Below are 18,106 nucleotides of genomic sequence, written 5' to 3'. Positions count from 1 at the left end.
TGACTATCAAACCATAACTTAGAGGCAGTGTATACCCCCCTTCTTCAAATTTAATTTTCTTATTTTCTAAATAATATAGAAATCATAAAATACATCGCAAGCAGTCTGCCTTCCAAATGGCCTTTATCAGTTTTACACCTTTTTTATATTCACCCTCTACGCCCAGCCAAAGTTCACGTGTGATGATACATTCATTTACTGTCATCTTAATGACTGCGACTGCCTGTGAATGAATGAGCGACCGTTACTTCTGTAGGGATTCTCGTAAAACTGTGATTTCTTAACATGTCATCAAGCCATGGCTCCTTAAAAGTAGCATAAGGTTAAAGTACACTTGACTTGAACCCATTGCCCACACGGCCATGTGAGGGAGGACTACTTTTTTACCCCCCGTCACTTTCTCTGTAGAAACTTGGTTTGATCAGAGCTCATGAAATTCGAATAAGAGGATTTATAGGGGGGAATTTTAGGCAAGAAGAACATCAGGAGCTATGGAGGACATCAACAACAGCAGCATTGATCCCGCCTGTTTGCAGGAACCCCCTCTGGCTTTGGATGTGATAAAGCGTAAGTCTTTCCTTATCCAGCAGGTCAAGCGAATGACAAAGCATCTGAAGTCTTCAGATTCTGCATTTCGTACACGTCAAAATAGCTTTAAGCCAAAAATAGGATAATAAAAGCCGATTCAGTGTTGTGCTGAATACTCAGAATCTCTTCTAATTCTAAGAACAGAAATGACTTTTATGTAATCAGAGGATGCTCTAGCCATGTTCATATTTTCTCTTTGTTGCACGACTATAATTTTCCTTTTTGTGTGTTCCAATCAGAGCTAGATGCGTTCGGAATAGGTCTGTACGCCATGCTCACCTTCATGTCCTGCACATCCCTGCTTCTCTATTTGGAGCAATGCGTTTATATTTATAAAAAACTGCCCTACCCGAAGAAGACAACCATCATTTGGGTCAATGGAGCCGCACCTGTAAGCTTCCCGTTGCCCTCCTAAATATGTCTGCCATTTTATGAATGGACTCACCATTTACGTATTTCAGGTCATCGCCACCATGTCGTGTTTTGGCATGTGGATCCCCAGGGCTGTTATGGTCACAGATATGACGTCAAATTGGTGCGTGTTTTCAGCTTTCGGGTTATAAAAATAAATTTTTGCCTTATGTTTTTTGCTTTAGACAAAATGTAAAAATTAATTACAACTACTTTCATTGGAAATATGCCCTTAAGCATGTTTTTTGCTTGAGACAAAATGTAAAAATGAACCACTCTCGTTGGAAATATGCCCTTGAGCAAGTTACTCAACTGTCACGTCAACACGCGTCATTAACTCGGAGTGAAACCTTGCGTGTAAAGTCTGAGTGTGGTTTAAACCGCTCGATGAATCATTACACGGGAAAAGATCACAGGTCACACTAGTTTGCATGTTTCATATTCATTCAATTTGCCCACAAATACTTGAATTGTTATTGAAAGGCGGTTCCATTTCTGCAGTTATTTTGCAGTGGTGGTGTACAAAGTGTTGGTTCTGCTCATTGAGGAGTTGGGTGGCAGCGATGAATTTCTGAAGCGCTTTTCTGGGAAACCCTTCAAGATCACCACGGGGCCATGCTGCTGCTGCTGCCTCTGTTTACCTCGTGTGCCCATGTCACGGTACGGACTTTTAATTTTTTCCATCCTACATCAGTGGAATTAAAAGCAAATCCTTTTTAGGGGCATGCTGTTCCTGCTGAAGTTGGGTGCACTGCAGTACGCCATCCTCAAAACGGTGCTGAGCATCCTCTCCATAATACTGTGGACAAATGGAAACTTTGACCTCTCAGATGTAAGTTTCCTTTCTTGCTGCATCCCCGGAACTGCAAACGAACCGTTCTTTTCCAGCTCGAGATCACCGGCACTGCAATTTGGATCAACCCGTTCATTGGCGTTCTCACCATCACCTCCCTGTGGCCCGTGGCCATCGTGTTCATGAACACCAACCACCTTTTACGCCAACTCAATATCGTACCAAAGTACGCCATGTACCAAGTGAGTTGACATGAGCTGTTTGTTGTAAAACAAAACGTATTATATAATGCATCCCATTAACTAAGTGCTTGTTTTTAATCCTTAGCTAATACTCGTACTAAGTCAACTGCAGACGTCCATCATCAACATTCTGGCTCTGGATGGAACCATCGCCTGCGCCCCTCCCTTTTCTTCGCAGGCCCGTGGCTCCAGTGAGAATCATTTCCATGTCGCAATATTTACTATCCTCTCATTTTGGCCTGACCTGAAGTCGATCTCTTTTCTGTCTGTTTCCCACAGTGCTAAGTCAGCAGATGATGATCATGGAGATGTTTATCATCACCCTGGTTACTCGCTTCTTTTATCGTCGTACATATGAAACGCTTAGCTCACCCGCGTGTGACCAGCACAAGGATGGCGTCTCCCTGCAGGCCGCCCACATGGAGCACGACGTCTGAACGAGGGGAGCTGAAAGATGCGCTTTATCTGAGGTACCATTGCTCAAATGGTCAATTTTCATGTTGTTCTCTGAGGCGAAACTACCTCACTCAAGTGGAAGAAAACATTATATGACAGGATTTCTGCAGGACCGTATTTACTAATTTGACTAAATTATTTTAGGTTAGTTCCTAGTTCACACAAATTAACCTTTGAATAATTAATATCAAAGTCACACTTAAAAGGAGCCATATCATTTTGTTTTGGCTAGTTCAGGCCTACTTTTTTTTCTCAATATGTACTCATCTTTACGTATTGACTTATTGTTCTATTAGTAACACTATTATCTTTTTAAAGACTGAATTTTTAAAATATATTTTATGAAGGCCTCTGATTATAGCTATAATCCCTGACACAATATTATTTTTCTCATTGTTTAATGTATGCACAATTAAGCAGTGTTTACATGAAGATTGTCATAATGGAATGTTATTTCATGGCTCAATGGAATCAAGTATTTAAGGGTTTTTATGCGTGATGTGTATCTGCATTATCCACGTAGCACTCCCACCAAAACTTTTGTTGTCTGTGAACAAAACAAAAATGGTTTATTTAAAGACTGCTGACCCACTTAGTACAAAGCAGAAAATACTTGGATGAAGTGGCAGCTTTATCTGCTGTTCCTCTAATGGCCAAAAGAGGGCGTGTTCCACTTGGAATCCTCAAGGACCCCCCCACCCCACCTCATTTATAAAAAGCAGCAAAGTTGACATGTTGCATCAAAATACTGTACTATGTACTTTTATTATGCATGCAAACAAAAAGATAAAGATGCTCTCATTTCTGAGTATGATGTTGCATTCTTAATGATATGCTACTAGAATTATACCAAAGGTTTCTATTGACTTGAACTTCAAAAACAGATACTTTGTTGTATTCACGTAACTATTCCTCTGCAGTTATGCAATCGTTCTCATGATTTTGTTGTGTTCAGTTCTGATTCAAAGGCTTGGTCTTCTTCCGCTTTAAATTTGATTCATTGGTTTTAAAAATTACAGTGACAACATTAACACCCAAGCAAACATACCAGTCGATATTCTACCATACCTCATACATTATACATTATATAATTTATATGTATATTATATCGTATACATTTATAATGATGTAATATTACTATATTATAAAGAGATGTATATATTTATAATGATGTAATATTACTATATTATAAAGAAAATAATTAGACAAGAATTATGTTTTAATGGTCAAAGGTCACAATGGTGGAAAGGTTTTAAAATTATTTACCTTGGTTTCATTTTTATAGGACTTCATATAAGATAGACAGTAAAGTCTATTCACCCGTTCAAATGCCACGTTATTATCACTAATAATAAGACAAGGGCAATTTTATTTGCAGTTAAGCTTTATTTAAATGATGATGGTCATGCACGTAGGGATGCAGTGAACAAAATGAATTGAGATATTTAAACATGTCGTGATTATTGGCACATCAGAATTTTTATTACTAGTCTAATTGTCTCTGCCGTTTATATAAACAGTCATCAGGCGTATGGATAAAGAAAGAAAGAACATGTTGATGACAGCCCTTGGGTCTGCATTGCTGACGAAAGCAGCTTACCCCCTCAGTTGCCATGGTAACTGGAGAGAGGAGCCAGGCAAAAGCAAGGCAAAGGGGAGGGGCTTTTGAGGGCGAACGAGAGGAGAAAGCATTGGAGGGACAGAGGGAGGGAACCGCAGACAGACGATAACATAGTAAACGCGGGGAGAGCAACGCAGGTGAAGACGTTCATCCGAGGGAGACAAAGATAAACTCCAATGTAAATGCTCCATCCTGTGAGTCGCGAATAATAACCGCATCAAAAGAGGGGAGGAGACGTGGACTGACGCAGAGAAAAGATGGATGTCCAGACGGAGAACGTGGACCCCCCACCTTGTGAATCCCAACCAAGTGGAAAAATACGAAAAGGATTCAAGCTGTTTGGCAAACGCAAGCCCGGTAACATATTTTCTCTTAAAAACAACAAGTCACCTGTCAGCAGGAGCCAAACCCTCGATGGATTACCCGAAGGCGCCGCGCTTGATGCCGAGCTGGAGGCGGATAAGGAGAAGGCGCGGGAGGTGAGTCAAGGAGACGGCGAGCACACAGAGGAAGAGCCGACGGGCGAAGATGGCGTCCTGGCTGCCGCTCGCAACTCCATCTCTTCAATCGGATCGACCAGGTCCATCAGTTTTTTCAAACGGCTGAGGGGAACCCGGAGAGGAGGGGGGGAGCGCAGAGTCCACACCGTCTGCCAGCCAACGACAAGACAACGGCAAGGGTTGAAGGGCCTCTTTGGCAGCATGAAGTTACGCCCGAAAGATAAGGAGGACAAGGTGGACGCTCCCCCGAGCCCACTCCTCATGTCCTCCCGCTCCAACAGTGTGGAAATCATCAAAGAGGACATTGGCCTCACCCCCAAATCTTGTCCTCGCTCTCCGGAGAGCCATGAGAAAGTGACCCGTGAGAGCTCCCCGATACCAGCTAGCGATGCGAGCGGAACTGAGAAGGATGCGGCACCTGTGCCTGCTACAGAAGCTCCAGTGGTGCCAGCTGAGAGCAGCCTGGGCTCCTTGCTGGAAGACATCTCCTCACTCCTCACCTTCGAGTCCATCTCAGGAGGCAATATCATGGCTGACGTGAAAGCTGATTGGGGAAAAAGCAGACGCGCCTCCAGCCCGGAATCACCTAAGGTCTCAGCATCGGCCACTTCTCCTTCCACCAGACCTGCCAGCACTTCTCCTCTAACCTCCACTTCTGTGACCACCTCTTCCTCACCTGTAGCTGTCGGCGGTCCTTCTATTACTTGTGTGACAACCCCAACCTCGTCTTCTGTAGCTACGCCAGTCGTGACCAATTTGACCAAACCCTTGACTCTGACGAACGAGTCAGTCAAACCAAGTTTGGACTCTTCTCCAGCCTCTGGGCAACCTTCTGTTGGGATTACAATAAAATCACCTTCGACATCCACAAACGTGAAACTTTCATCAAGCCCTCCCATAATGTCCACCCCTTCGATAACACTGAAAACCATACCGAGCACTACTGCCACTAACCAGTCTTCTCTGGACAAGACTCAAGTCACCACTTGTAACTCCACTTTTGGAAAGGTAGCTTCACCAGACACAGTGGCTCCTTCTCTCGCTTCTCCAACCATCGCCTCAGTAAGTAAACCTCCTCCAGTAGCTACGACAGTTCTTGCATCCCATAAACCTGCAACCCATAGTCTGTCATCCCCTGCTACTTGCACTCAACCCGATAGCAATTCTGAAATTTCCGCATCCCCCAAACCTCAAAATGTAGCTGCAAAGGTGGAAACTGCTCCGAGTCTAGTCAAAACCCGGCCTTCTTCAATTTCCCACGCCACAATAACCACAACAATGCCAACCATTTCCAAACCTGTACAAATGTCCAACCAATGGGTTGCGCCACATTTTTCCCAACCCGAGCCTAACCACACAGGTTCCTCTACAGCTAAAAAATCTCCCATATCTTTAGATAGCACTATTCTTACAGTTTCTAAAGAACTCCCATCGACCCCTGCCACAAGTAAGAGTCCAGTCTCCCCTCCGCCCCCTGCGACTCTATTTAAAGACCGTCCTGTTCCTGCATCTTTAGTGTCTGTGACTAAAGATCCTCCTGTTTCTGTGCCAACATCTCCTGAGCCTCCCGCCTCGGCCCATATATCAGTTCCTGTACTGAAAAGTCCTCCTGCTCCAATACAGATCCCCATCACTCAACCAAAATCCCCCGCTCCCCCTGCCACTACCCCCGTGCCTTTGCCAAGTCCAACTGCAGCATTTGACAAGACAAGCGGCAATGAGCCATCAACAAATGGACAATTGTCTCGGCCGAGTAGCGCAGATGAACAGAAACCGGAGGAGCAGCATAATGGGTCACGCGCCGACGTCCCCAAAGAAAGGAGGACACAAGTAAAGACAATTAGCAAAATACCCGTGGTTGGAGGAGCCCGAGCTGGAAAGCTACCAGTGCGGGACAGCCAACATACTGATGACGATTCAAGCAGAGACCCGCCCACCCCCATCCAAGAGGACAAGCATTTTTTGGACAACACTGGGAGCAGAGACAAACGTGGCAGTGTCGAGGTCCATGTGGCCACTTTCAAACACAGCCAGGAGGAGAGTCAGCAGATTCAGCAGTCCAAAACCCCCGCCGGTGTTCCGCGTGACTCTAAGATCCCCGTCAAGCACGGAGCACAGTCTCCAACCGCCTCGCAAATACCACAAGCTAAAGAAACCCCTCGTACCAAGATACCCGTCTCCAGAGTCCCGGTCCGCAGGGTGGGCAATAAGCCCGCAACTGCTGGTGCCGTGAGAAAATAATAAGGTACTATGACACGCCATGCTGTTTCTCCAAAGTTATGACTGCAACCATATTCCCCCTTTAACTTTGATGCTCATTGTCACCCGCCGATGTCACAAGATCACAAACAGGAACTGAACTGAAGCACAAACATGTCCACGCAAATTCACACAAGGTTCAGGGTCAAATGTCAACACAGCAACAATCCCTCTTCGGCAAGATAAAAAGTTCTCTTGGAATGTCTCTCACATCTTGGACTGGTGCCTTTTTTAAAGGTTGCTTTTCCTACAGATTTCAAGTCGATCTTTTCTACAGTATTTTAAACTTTTGTTACGCCGACGTTTTGTAGAGGTCGTCCAAACCTTTTCGTCTTTCTTTCCGGGACCACTCTGTTACTGGTTTCGATCCAGAAATTGCAGCTCCTAATATACATTCCACACCTAGCTCGGGATCTACTGTACCTATGTAGCAGCAAATGTGCCGTTTTATATTTGCACTCGTCCAATGTACATTCCCTTTTGTGTTTGCCTGCTCCTATACAACATGGGTTGATCACATGGTGAACAAAGGGAGAGACTGGGACTTTGAAACAGGGATGGAAATGACTCGGCAGCCACTACGGCTGACTCCGTGGACGTTTGAGAGGATGCAGAGATGTGTTTTGCAGTGTGTATATTGACACATATCCTCATCCTGCTTATGCTCAATCTGTGTGCATAGTCATGTAGTTTCCTATTTAATCAATAAAATTATATGAGTGTACTCTGCAAGTGGATTTGTTCTATTTAAACTGCGGGTCAGTGTGACATTTTTAAAGCAGCTCATAAAAAAGGATTTATGAAGTGCGGCGGATTATCTTTTATGCTAATTTGATATGGAAGGAAATGACATAACCGTGTCGTCATTCCGAAAAAGATAAGAGCATATAAAGATTTTCAGCTTGGTTACACTGTGACCTCCTCCCAGAACGCGATTGTGACAGCATCCGCACTGCGAGTTCACTGACCTGAATAGAAAGCACATTAATGTCAACTACAACCTGGCCAATCCGCTGCAAGGGAACTCACGCAGCTCATTAACGCGTTGCTATTCATGGCGTGTGATCTTTGGGCATCCCTTTTAAACAAATGCAAATATTCTGCGGGGAAAGAGTAAGATGAGAATAAATGGGAAGCGTACAGCAGAGTAAATAAAAGTGAGAACAACAAAAGATATTGGAGGAGATGAGTTTCCCACACAGCACAGCGCAACAAGTGATCATGGCTCTTAAATATTTACACTTTAAGAGCAAGTGGAAGTAATATTTCTCCGAGTCGATATTGTAATCGCATTATGCACTTGGGAAATGGATGGTATGATTCTCGCTGCGGTTTGCATTAGGAAGCTCCTTCAGGAGAACTTAATAAATGTCCCTTTGTCAATAACCATTCACATGATGTCTCTTTCACACTCATAAAGACTAGAGCAGTATTTATGCTAGTTGAGCTACAGAACACACTGGCCTTGACTTTTTGAGACTCATTGCATAAGCTTTTAGAGACAATCAAGTGTTTGTGTGCACCCTCGGTGTGGTACACCAATTCCATCGCCCATAATGCAGTGGGGCGGCCACCCCGGTGCATCTCGTGTTTGAGTCTACATCTGCCTCCGGAGAGAGATGTGCCCCTTACGAGCCTAATTTAGCATGCTTCATTCTGTGTTTCCATGCCAACTCCACTAGGTCAACCAATAGAAGGCCGCAGGCTTTAATGGGAGGAGTTTGAAAACATGAGTGCTTTGCTTACTCACTAAAAAGAAAACTCATTCATTTGCATTATTGGAATACAGGAATTGACTAAAAACTCAGCTGTGGATTTGACCTGATTGTTTGTGTGTATCAAGGTTTAATTAATGCTAATCATTATTCATTTGCCTGGAGCAAGTAACATGTCACATCATGCTGGTAAATTAAGTAACTCATGCGCATATTAATTTTGCTTCAATGCCTGAGATGATGACTATTTGGGGCATCTTGTTTGCCTTATCATGCGATGGGATGTTTCATACTGGTCTGACATTAACAATATAAAGGCTTACAGAGAAGAGACATACATATAACATTCATAAAAAAATTCATTTTAATTTTTTTTGTTCAAACCTATTATTGCAACAAGAAAACACGTTGTCTAACAAAACCATTCATGTTGAAAATATAAAAATGTATATTGAAATATAAAAATATATAAATGTGATATACAAGTCATACAAGAGCACGTTGATCAAATTTGAACTGCTATCAAGCAGAACAATAAAAGCATTACGTCATGCTTTTGCAAAATATCTCGCAATGAGGGCCTCTGCTGGTGGAAAAAGAATACTGAAATGTTAAGCCCAAAGTATAAATGACCTTATCAAAAATTGTCATCAGCTTCTATTGCCGCTAGAGGACGCCACAAATTATTTTTTATTTCAAAAATGACTTGCTGGCATCACAAATACTGGAGGTAATATAACACTGAAAATTAGCAACATAAATCCATTTAATATGGACTTGCACGGACTTCAAAACAGACATGTAGCTCAAATAAGTAGATTACTATATGCATTCATTTGTTTGTGCAAAAAGGATTTGGAACAATTTGGTGCACTGTGTTTCTGTGCTCTACTGTTGGCCATTTTAGTTCTGTCACCGATGAATGTTGCTCAAGTACATAATCAACTAAATAGCTTAATTATAAGACTGGTATAGAATCTTTATATTTGATTACAAGATAGCGAATGAGTTGTCTCTAAGACATCACATAGATAATGCAATACACATTCAAACACACAGAATTGGAATCGTGCAAATATCCCCCCTAAAAAAAGACCTTTAAGGATCTACTACACCATGAAGTGCATGTGTCCCTCTGCTCCTGTCACAATAACATCCATCCAGATACGCATGGCCTCGGGAGACGGGGCCACCATGTAGTAGACTCGGTCATGAGTCTTCACACTGAAGGTCAACGAGGGGTTGGGACTCTTGGGTGCACAATTGAAAGGAGAGAGAGAGAGAGAGAGAGAGAGCGAGATAGAGAGATAGAGAGAGAGAGAGAGAGAGAGAGAGAGAGAGAGAGAGAGAGAGAGAGAGAGAGAGAGAGAGAGAGAGAGAGAGAGAGAGAGAGAGAGAGAGAGAGAGAGAGAGAGAGAGAGAGAGAGAGAGAGAGAGAGAGAGAGAGAGAGAGAGAGAGAGAGAGAGAGAGAGAGAGTTAAGATCACAACTGTGAACAAAAGATAAAAAAAAAAAAAGTTGAGCATAGAATCATCTTACTTTGTGTGCATTCTTCAAATGATCATAGTACACCTCCTCTATTGCCTGGAAATAAATGACTCCTTTCATCTTGGTCTCATGCTTATCTGTGGTGAGAAGGGAAAAAGCAATCTAGCCTTCAAGGTATCCCGGAATATTTTAAAGATGACATCCATCACTGCTCTTCTGTCATGTGTCAAATTGAAAGAAGAGTTCCTCACCCGCATAGTAAGTGAGCGTCCTGCGATTCTGGTCAAAAACAAACCAGCGCTTCTTCCAGGTTTTTATTTTCCCTCCCATTTTTACAAGGAAGCCTCTGCATGTTTTGTCCGTGATGGCCAGGTGGAAGCAGGCGTCTGGATTGTGGCCCGCTGCCTCAATATGGCAATGAAGGTCAAAGTCGTCTTTCCTCATGGGTAAGTAGCGCGACAGAAGTCGGGACTGCAGACCAAACAGATGACGTCGTCATTTTGTGCGTCTCATCTTATTTGAGGTGTGTGATGTTAACGTACCTGCGATCTCTGTTTCTCCCTGAGCTTCACTTCCCTCTCCACAAGTTTTTGTCTCCGGTTGGTCTCCTCCTGCAGGCGTTTCTCCAGTTCCTCCCTCCGTCTTCGCTCTTCCTCCAAAGCTTGCCGGCGTATCTCCATCTCCCGTTCCTAAGCGTGCCACATCGGCCACAAACAGACACAAACAGAAGGTATGCTCACTTTGTTTTTGTTTTTTAAAAAGGGGGGGGGGGGGTGAGTTTTAATACTGTTAGTTTAGATTTTATTATATAGTGAGTTACCCTGTGCTCAAGCAGCCTTAGCTTTTCCACCTGGGCCTCTCGGAGTAAACGCTCCATCTCCTCGAGCTTGGCCATGTTAGTCATACTGGCACTGGCAGAAAAGAGAGAAGACAATACAATTATTTTGAGCCACATCATCACCATCAACATGACTGATGATGTTCAACCTGGAGATGTTATCTGGAGAGCATGCGGAGAAGCTGGTCTCCATGCTGTCAGAACTGTCCACACTGATGGTGTCGGAGGCCTGGCTGTTATCCGGGTAGGACAAAGAGTCCAGGTAAACGTTGGCCTCAGAGAGCATCCGACTACCAAAATCACTTTTTCTTTGTCGGCTGTGTACGGCGTCATTCATATGTGTGTGGCCTGCCGGCAGAACGGAATGAAATGATATCAAATTATGAAAGAACTGACACTATTCCAGCAGTTGTTGTTTATTGGACGCAACAGTGCGACGATGACTCACTTTTTGGCTGGCGGCGAGCATTTAGGTCTCGGGGGGCAAAGCTGAGCCCTTGTGGGATGACGCTGCCACAGCTGGAGCTTTGTGACAGAGGCAGATGGGCCTGTAGAAGGGGGAGGGAAAAAAAGAAAAACGCAGATTGCTGGTCACGGCAAGGCACCGCGGCATTCGCACAAGTGCAAGTCTGTCTAGTGGTGGATTACTATTTGGCACAATATTTTTTTTTTAAATCCCACCCTCCTCTGTAGCTTAATTATTATGAATAACAAATGGAATCTAAAAGTCTGCATTTTATGGGGCAATTTCCTGGAAGATTGTATTGATGAATAAATAATGACCTTGGGCGGAAGGGTGCGTCCCAGAGATCGTCCGTAGGGAGTGACGATCTGCTGGCTCCTCTTCGGCGTCGTGTTGTCGCTCAGATGGGCCGAGTTTTCCTTCCCGCTTCTTCTTCTTTCCTTTGCCGAGTGCAAATGCTACAGCAGAAAGGCAGCTTGAAAGCTTCTCAATCGTGGGCGGAAACAATTTGCCAACTTCTTTCAGAACTTTTGTCCACAAATTGTATTATTCTGACACCCACCTCTTTGACGGCCCCGTTGCTATTGGCCAAGTTCTGCTTCTCAGACAGCTCTGCATACTTTCCTTCCAAAGACGCCAGCTTGTCTCTCTCCTGCGGTCGTCATGATGACATCTTCAGTGATGGCAACGCATTTGTCGAGCTGGGCCAGTTTTTTGCTGAATGGCTTACCTTCTGCAGCATGATGAGCAGATTGCTTTTTTCCCTCTGGAAGTCTTCTCTCTCCTGCTGAGACTGTAAAGTAATCTGCGAGGACTGTTTCTTCAGAGTCGCAAGTCTCTCCTGCGAGAAGGAAGAAAAAAAAAAGTAAATTGGCAGCACATTTTTTTTAATTTGGGAGTGAAAACTGTTTTCATGTTGGAAACTTTACATTTAATTTACATACTTCCCCACCCATAACCTGATCAGAAATCCTGGAGAAGATCTAGAGTCACTTTCAAGCAACTTCACTCTCATCGTAATGTGGAGGAACTATCATTAAAAAAAAAGCTACATCTCAAATGGATGTGACACACCACCGTAACATCAGGGTTGTTGCCCCCCTGGTCGTTATGGTAACCAAAGCCAGACTCCCAATTGGCTCAGCAGTTTCAGCTCTGTATGTTCTGTATATTGAACCGTACATACGATATGTACCTTGCGCGTGATAGCGAGACGCTGACAGTCAGCAATTTCTCTCAGTAATTGACTCTGATTTTCCTTTTCCTCATCTTGGTGAATCTCTCTCTCCAATTTTTGAAACTCCAATTCCTCCAAGCTTTTTGCTTGCTCCTCTGCTTCCTACGACAGACAGGACATATATATATATATATTCATTCATGCACCATTTAAATGAATCTATGAGGAGGCAAATTTGATGGTCCAGATCAGATGGGTTTGTCAACACTTCCTTTTCTGAGCTACTCAAATGTGTCACCGTAATTGACGTGCCATTTTCTTATTGGTCATTAGAAGGGCACAATAATACAAACTGTTTTTTTTTTTTTTTACCTGTGCTTTCTCAGTGTGGCTAATCTTTTCAGTACTATGAATATTTTCCTTAAGCTGGTCCAGAAGCTCCTTTTCTTTTTGCATCTGAGCCATCTCTGATTCTTGCTCCCCTTCCAGCAAAGCGCACTCTACCTCCATCTGCAGGAAATATTTAAAAAGGGAGGAAAGAAATAAACTGGTGATGAACTCAGAAAAGAAAAAAAAAAACACTTCAGATTTTAATATTATTTCATTGCTCATCAGCTGTGTTGGAGGAGTAATGACTCAACAGTTTTTGAAAGCAAAACATTGTGTGGGCATGCGCTACCTCTCTCACTGACTCTTCCATCTGGTTGTCCAGGTCTTTAATCTTCTGCTCCAGCTCCTCAATGTTGTTGACAACTTGGATCCTCTCCTCTTCAATGTGTGTTACTTCCTGCTTCAGCTGCGCACTCTCCAACACCTGGATGCCATATAAGGGAGGTTGGTTTAGTTCTTCTCTCTCTGTCACTCACACGCAGCATACGTCTTATATGGACATTTATAATCCAAGCCGAACATAAATATCTCCATCCTAACCTTTCATGGCGTTTTTACGACAAATGAAAATGAAACTAGCTTCTTGCATTAGGTGTGATGTTAAACACGTAGACGAGCAGCAGATATTCCAGCGCCTTTGAGAGTAACAGCGGCAGATGTTTTAACTTGGTAACTGTTGGATGAATGACAACAACAACAGGAGTCTTTTTGGACTTAGCCTAATGGAAATTGGAGCATTTTGTTGCTAGTCTTGCCAAAGTATCCAGAACCTCCCATTAAGATACACTTATAAATTGATCATTATTGGTAATAATTCTAGTAAAGTACTGTAAGGGATCATAACATATCTACATAATTATATGACAAGCACATCCCAGGCATGTTTTACAGAACAATATTTTTTAAAGGTTGTGGTTATGTGTAATCAATAGTCTCATTTTTTTTTTCAATTCAAAGTTCCTAACATCTGGAAAAACGGCTTTGCCATGTGTATACACTAGAATTCTTCCATTCAAACATGCACACATAATAATTCTCAGTGGGATAGAGTCATTTCCTGTTGCCCCCCTCTCTCCCTTTCTTTTGGAGTTGAATGTTGAAGCACAACTTAGGTCTTCTTCATTAAAACCAGACACAGTGCCGGCTTGTAACTGTTTTAGCGTGGAAAAAGGCTTCACTTTTACAAAGACGGGACCAGTTAGACTACGGAGGAGAAGCCGACCTGGCAGCTGAAATTACACAATTTGATACGTTTACTTAGAGATCAGCAATGACCACAAATATGATGATTGCAATATCAAAGTTGTGATGGAGTCCCATAACAACTAACATGTCACTTAAAACAAACCCCTTAAACAGCAACTGATAAAGGAGCTTTCTATACAAAATGAGGGGAGCATATGCGAGAGATTGCCACTGCACATGTTTCCACTTTACTTCAACTCAAATCCAGTTGGAACTAAATATTTACTGTAAAATGTCCATTAAAAAGTCTTCAGCCTGAATGGTTGCGCCTGAAAAGGTGATCTGCACACAGCGATGTGGAAAAAGGGAGAACACGAGAATGCTAATCATCCGCAGTGAGTCCACAAAAGGTAAACAAAAAAGATAAACAAGCTCTCGGCAGCCTGATAAAGTGCATTCCGTTTACTGTAAGGGCTTTTCGTGCTCCTTTTCACAAGTGGCGAAAAAGAAAATGCTGAAGAGCAAGGGTGTGTCATGCACAAAACAGAGACAGATTTCAGAAGGAGTCAGGACCGCAAACTGCCGTTGCTTTTAATTCCTTCATGTGAATCCGTGAGCCAACCATGGTAACCCAATATCAATGCCTTAAACAAACACGAGTGTCGTGAGTTAGGGTGGGAAACTTTTGCCAGGCAGCTCAAATAAATTATGAGTCAGGGGTCTACGATTTGATTACCCATTAAATATCGTAAAACATCTAGAACTGACGCACATTGTTGTGTTAGTCGGCCTTAATGCAGACTTTAAACTTCTTCTTCAATGAGGGTCAAAGGTTAAAACGCTTAAGAGTGCAATAAGAGCATTAGTCTGCTGAGATGCGGTGACATCATCACCTCACATTTTGATCAACACTGTTAGCAAGGCAATTATGTAAGTCAATGGAGATAGCCAAGAAGCAAATATTGGTAAGCAAAAGGCACATCGCCAAACTAGGATGAGATTGTTAAGGTGCGCTAACAACAATGGCTGAATCATTGATGCTGCATTGGAAAGCAAATTGAGCCAAGTTGGAAAAAATGAAATGGACTTTAAAATGACCTTAGCTCTGTGGTTGCTGGATGGTGAGGGTGCACCGCCGCCAAGGCTAAGCGCCGGCGAGCCAACTTCTCTGTAACCATTTTGCTGACGAGTGCTGACCTGCTGCTCGTCACTGAGAAGCAAATCCCGTCCTCTGGTGCCAAAACCGCCTTCCGGCGCCGTGCCGCCGGGAGAGTCGGAGAAAACTGACTCGTCGTCCGACACCTGCAGCTTCTCCAACTCCTTATTGATCTTCTGCAGGTCGGAAACTGCTGAACCTGCAGGCTCCACCTGTGCAAACTCCGTACACAGGGTCATGATGGTCTCCAGCCGCTGACTTTCCTGCAGACCAACATATACACTCTCACTCATTTGTATTCCGCAAATGACAAAATCCATAAGACTCAATGCTAAACTCACCAACTTGTGCACTTTCTGCTCCCTGAGTCTCTCATCTCTCTGGTGCTGGTGGTAGTCTCTCAACTCCTCTTTGCCGTTCAAAGAAGTGATGCTACCCACCCTTTGACCTGGACTCAGCCCGCCTTTCCCAAAAGATAACCTCTGCTCTCCAAAGCCCGCATCCAAGTTCGGCCCATCTATCTCAAAACCCAGAGAGCTCAGGGAGGCCATGCTGGCCCTCCTGGGTGTATTGGGCATACTGGCTGGTACCGTCACATCAGGTGGTTGTTCAAGGGAGGAGAGACTGCGCCGAGCCACAGCCGAGCGTCCTGCTCGATGTAGATGAGGCGGCAGAGATAAAATGGGAGGATCGGCTGGATTGTGAAGGCGGGGTAGCGAGCGGCTGTGCATGCCCAGACTGTTGAGGGAACCTGTGGAGTATTTCCTCTGCCTGGAGTCACTTACGGCTTTGCCATGTGAGTAGAGTCTGCGGCCCAGTCGAGGGCTCGAGGGCACGCTAGCTGTGCCGCTCTTAATTCTAGGAGAGCGAGGTATGGGTTCTCCATAAGAGGAGATGAAAGAACTTCCATCCGTAGGGTGGAAGAGGCTGTCTTGCGATTGGTGCCGAGCGTTTGGGTGACGGAGCAAGCCGTTGGGGCTAAACTGGCGCTCACCCTGGCGAGGGGAAGGGGGCATGCTGCTACTGCTCGCGTAGGAGAAGTTTCTCGAGGAAGACTGCTGATGCTCACTGGTTCCGAGGATGGAGAGTGGTCGTTTGGACTGGGGTCCTCCGGGGGAAGGCGTATTGAAATACTTGCGGTTGCACTCAGCCGCCCTCAGACTGGCCTCCAGGGCACTCTTCCTGCGCTGCAGCGTCTCCATCAATTCCTGCAGCTCCGCCTTAGAGCGGGAGCCCCTGAGGAAGGTTCCACCAACCGGGCTGCTGCCGCTCGGCTCCATCTTCACACAGTCTGGAAATGGGAGCAAATTAACAGAGCATGTAATCCGGACACTTTTTGGGGTCATGTCATAAAGTGAGGCCCATTTAAGAAGCTGACGTGCTGAGTAAGAGGGGGAAAACCAGCAAAGAATGTGCGCTCTTATGCTTCCAAGCCCAACACAAACACTGGCCCTCTCGGTTGCCAAGTGTCTTCTAAAAATGGAAGAAGCCAGCATGCGTCACGGGTTCATCTGTGAGAACACCTATGAACGCATGCTTAAGCGCACTTTAAGGGCACACTGACACCTGGCCCGGAAGTTACAACATGCTCGGACCGGTTTGTATGAAATGTCATTTTATTTTGCAAGTTAGCCTGTAGGTCAAAGTTTACCTGAGCTGTAGCCGAGCGTGCTCACAGCCGCCCTTTGAGGAAGCATCCTGCTCATCTGGCTGACCTCCGTCCTTCAAGATTTAACTGTGCTTTGCTGCCAGAAAGGGAAAAAACAAAAGTCAACATGCAGACTTGAGGCGGGATTGCGTAAGAAGCTTTGGCGCGTGTGCGATTTGAACATTTCTCGAAATTTGTCGAGAATATAAAGGCTGCCTTTTATTTCATGCAAATTTAAAGAGAAGAAAGATCTAATTATTTGAATCATCTTTAAATAGTGCAGACATAAGAGGGATTTCTGTCGTGAGGCTGAATCCACATGCATAGTAAGAGCAGAGATGGTTGATGTGAGACTTTGTGGTCCTGCTGTCTGGAGCCCTGGCCTACAGGAAGTAGGGTATCCTTTTACACACTCGCACAATCAATCAGCGTGAGTTCATTCTTAGGACCCCTCCCGCTGAAAAAAAGAGGTGGGCCTCATGTCAGCAGTGAGAGGTTTTACGGCATCACCCAGACTACAGGCTGGCTGGCTAATGCGTAGAGTTAACACACACGCAAATGTAAACACTATACGGGATGGAAGTATTTCATTCAACAAAGAGTCATTGCAGGAGGATTAAAACACAAATAAGGAAAAGAGACTAAACTTTTTGAGCTATGCAATGTCTGAACAGTCGGTTCAATATGCTGAAGCAGATGGAGTAAGTTGAGCTACCGAGAAGGAATCAAACCATGATGATCAAACCATATGCCAGAATGTGATTTTGATGCTGACCCCACTTTCTTTTTTTTTTTTAAATCAAATGTTTCTTCTCAACAGTGTCAAGGCAATTCAGATAAACATGTGAGAACAATTTAACTTGAAAGCCATAACACAACAGAAGTTAAGTACAATTTCCAAATGCTTTTTTAGATTTTAAATAGCAGCAATATTTGATCTAATCTCGGCATGCATCTATCTGTGAGCATCTTTCACAAGAAAAGTCCCTCCTCTTACCTTTGAGGACATAGTTGCTCTCCCTGTTGGATGGAGCTAGGTGAAATCCTCTCGTCCCTGCACGGAGGCAGCAGCAGAGTAAAACCCCAAACTCTTCCCGTGACAAAGGATCAGACAGGAGACCCTTCCCACCTCCCCAGAGAGGGGAGGGGGAGAGGAGGAGAGTTGTAGCCTCAATG

At 44.2% G+C, this 18,106-nt stretch overlaps 3 protein-coding genes across 5 annotated transcripts; 2 read left to right on the top strand and 1 right to left on the bottom strand.

Moving 5' to 3' along the window:
• The first annotated feature begins 33 nt into the window (after nt 1-33).
• LOC125981831 (organic solute transporter subunit alpha) lies at nt 34-3,298 on the top strand. The gene is made up of 8 exons (XM_049741867.1): nt 34-567; nt 828-979; nt 1,050-1,123; nt 1,501-1,659; nt 1,720-1,831; nt 1,888-2,034; nt 2,120-2,225; nt 2,314-3,298. Exons 1-8 carry the CDS (start codon nt 492-494, stop codon nt 2,469-2,471), a joined length of 984 nt encoding a protein of 327 aa, XP_049597824.1. The 5' UTR covers nt 34-491; the 3' UTR covers nt 2,472-3,298.
• Nucleotides 3,299-4,368: 1,070 nt separating this feature from the next.
• Nucleotides 4,369-6,852, top strand: LOC125982606 (APC membrane recruitment protein 2). The gene is made up of 2 exons (XM_049743431.1): nt 4,369-5,202; nt 6,235-6,852. Exons 1-2 carry the CDS (start codon nt 4,369-4,371, stop codon nt 6,850-6,852), a joined length of 1,452 nt encoding a protein of 483 aa, XP_049599388.1.
• Nucleotides 6,853-8,931: 2,079 nt separating this feature from the next.
• On the bottom strand, nt 8,932-18,077 carry phldb2a (pleckstrin homology-like domain, family B, member 2a). Of its 3 annotated transcripts, none has more exons than XM_049741811.2 (17): nt 17,928-18,077; nt 16,934-17,027; nt 15,624-16,573; nt 15,225-15,545; nt 13,231-13,365; nt 12,924-13,061; nt 12,570-12,713; nt 12,105-12,215; nt 11,937-12,026; nt 11,695-11,832; nt 11,360-11,459; nt 11,061-11,259; nt 10,894-10,984; nt 10,616-10,762; nt 10,325-10,544; nt 10,125-10,210; nt 8,932-9,835 (listed from the first exon to the last, which is right to left on the bottom strand). In XM_049741811.2, exons 2-17 carry the CDS (start codon nt 16,986-16,988, stop codon nt 9,695-9,697), a joined length of 3,066 nt encoding a protein of 1,021 aa, XP_049597768.1. In that variant the 5' UTR covers nt 16,989-17,027; nt 17,928-18,077; the 3' UTR covers nt 8,932-9,694. The 3 variants fall into 3 exon arrangements, with proteins under 3 accessions (XP_049597768.1, XP_049597769.1, XP_049597770.1); XM_049741812.2 differs by having other exon boundaries at nt 15,324-15,545; XM_049741813.2 differs by lacking the exon at nt 12,570-12,713 and having other exon boundaries at nt 17,928-18,076.
• Between the last annotated feature and the right edge of the window lie 29 nt (nt 18,078-18,106).

The sequence above is a fragment of the Syngnathus scovelli genome, chromosome 15 (assembly GCF_024217435.2).
Source record: "Syngnathus scovelli strain Florida chromosome 15, RoL_Ssco_1.2, whole genome shotgun sequence".
NCBI classification, from domain to species: domain Eukaryota; kingdom Metazoa; phylum Chordata; class Actinopteri; order Syngnathiformes; family Syngnathidae; genus Syngnathus; species Syngnathus scovelli.
Note: the sequence above shows the minus strand (reverse complement) of the source record. Positions and strands in the feature narration are given on the sequence as shown.

Excerpts from the sequence above, each read along its gene's own strand:
- LOC125981831 (XM_049741867.1), top strand. The coding sequence starts at position 492 with ATGGAGGACATCAACAACAGCAGCATTGATCCCGCCTGTTTGCAGGAA. Across the intron at positions 980-1,049 it reads GGGTCAATGGAGCCGCACCT|GTCATCGCCACCATGTCGTG; the intron begins GTAAGCTTCCCG and ends TACGTATTTCAG. Across the intron at positions 1,832-1,887 it reads GAAACTTTGACCTCTCAGAT|CTCGAGATCACCGGCACTGC; the intron begins GTAAGTTTCCTT and ends GTTCTTTTCCAG.
- LOC125982606 (XM_049743431.1), top strand. The coding sequence starts at position 4,369 with ATGGATGTCCAGACGGAGAACGTGGACCCCCCACCTTGTGAATCCCAA. Across the intron at positions 5,203-6,234 it reads CCAGCCCGGAATCACCTAAG|ATCCCCATCACTCAACCAAA; the intron begins GTCTCAGCATCG and ends GCTCCAATACAG.
- phldb2a (XM_049741811.2), bottom strand. The coding sequence starts at position 16,988 with ATGAGCAGGATGCTTCCTCAAAGGGCGGCTGTGAGCACGCTCGGCTAC. Across the intron at positions 13,062-13,230 it reads TGGAAGAGTCAGTGAGAGAG|ATGGAGGTAGAGTGCGCTTT; the intron begins GTAGCGCATGCC and ends TATTTCCTGCAG. Across the intron at positions 12,714-12,923 it reads GCCACACTGAGAAAGCACAG|GAAGCAGAGGAGCAAGCAAA; the intron begins GTAAAAAAAAAA and ends TGTCTGTCGTAG.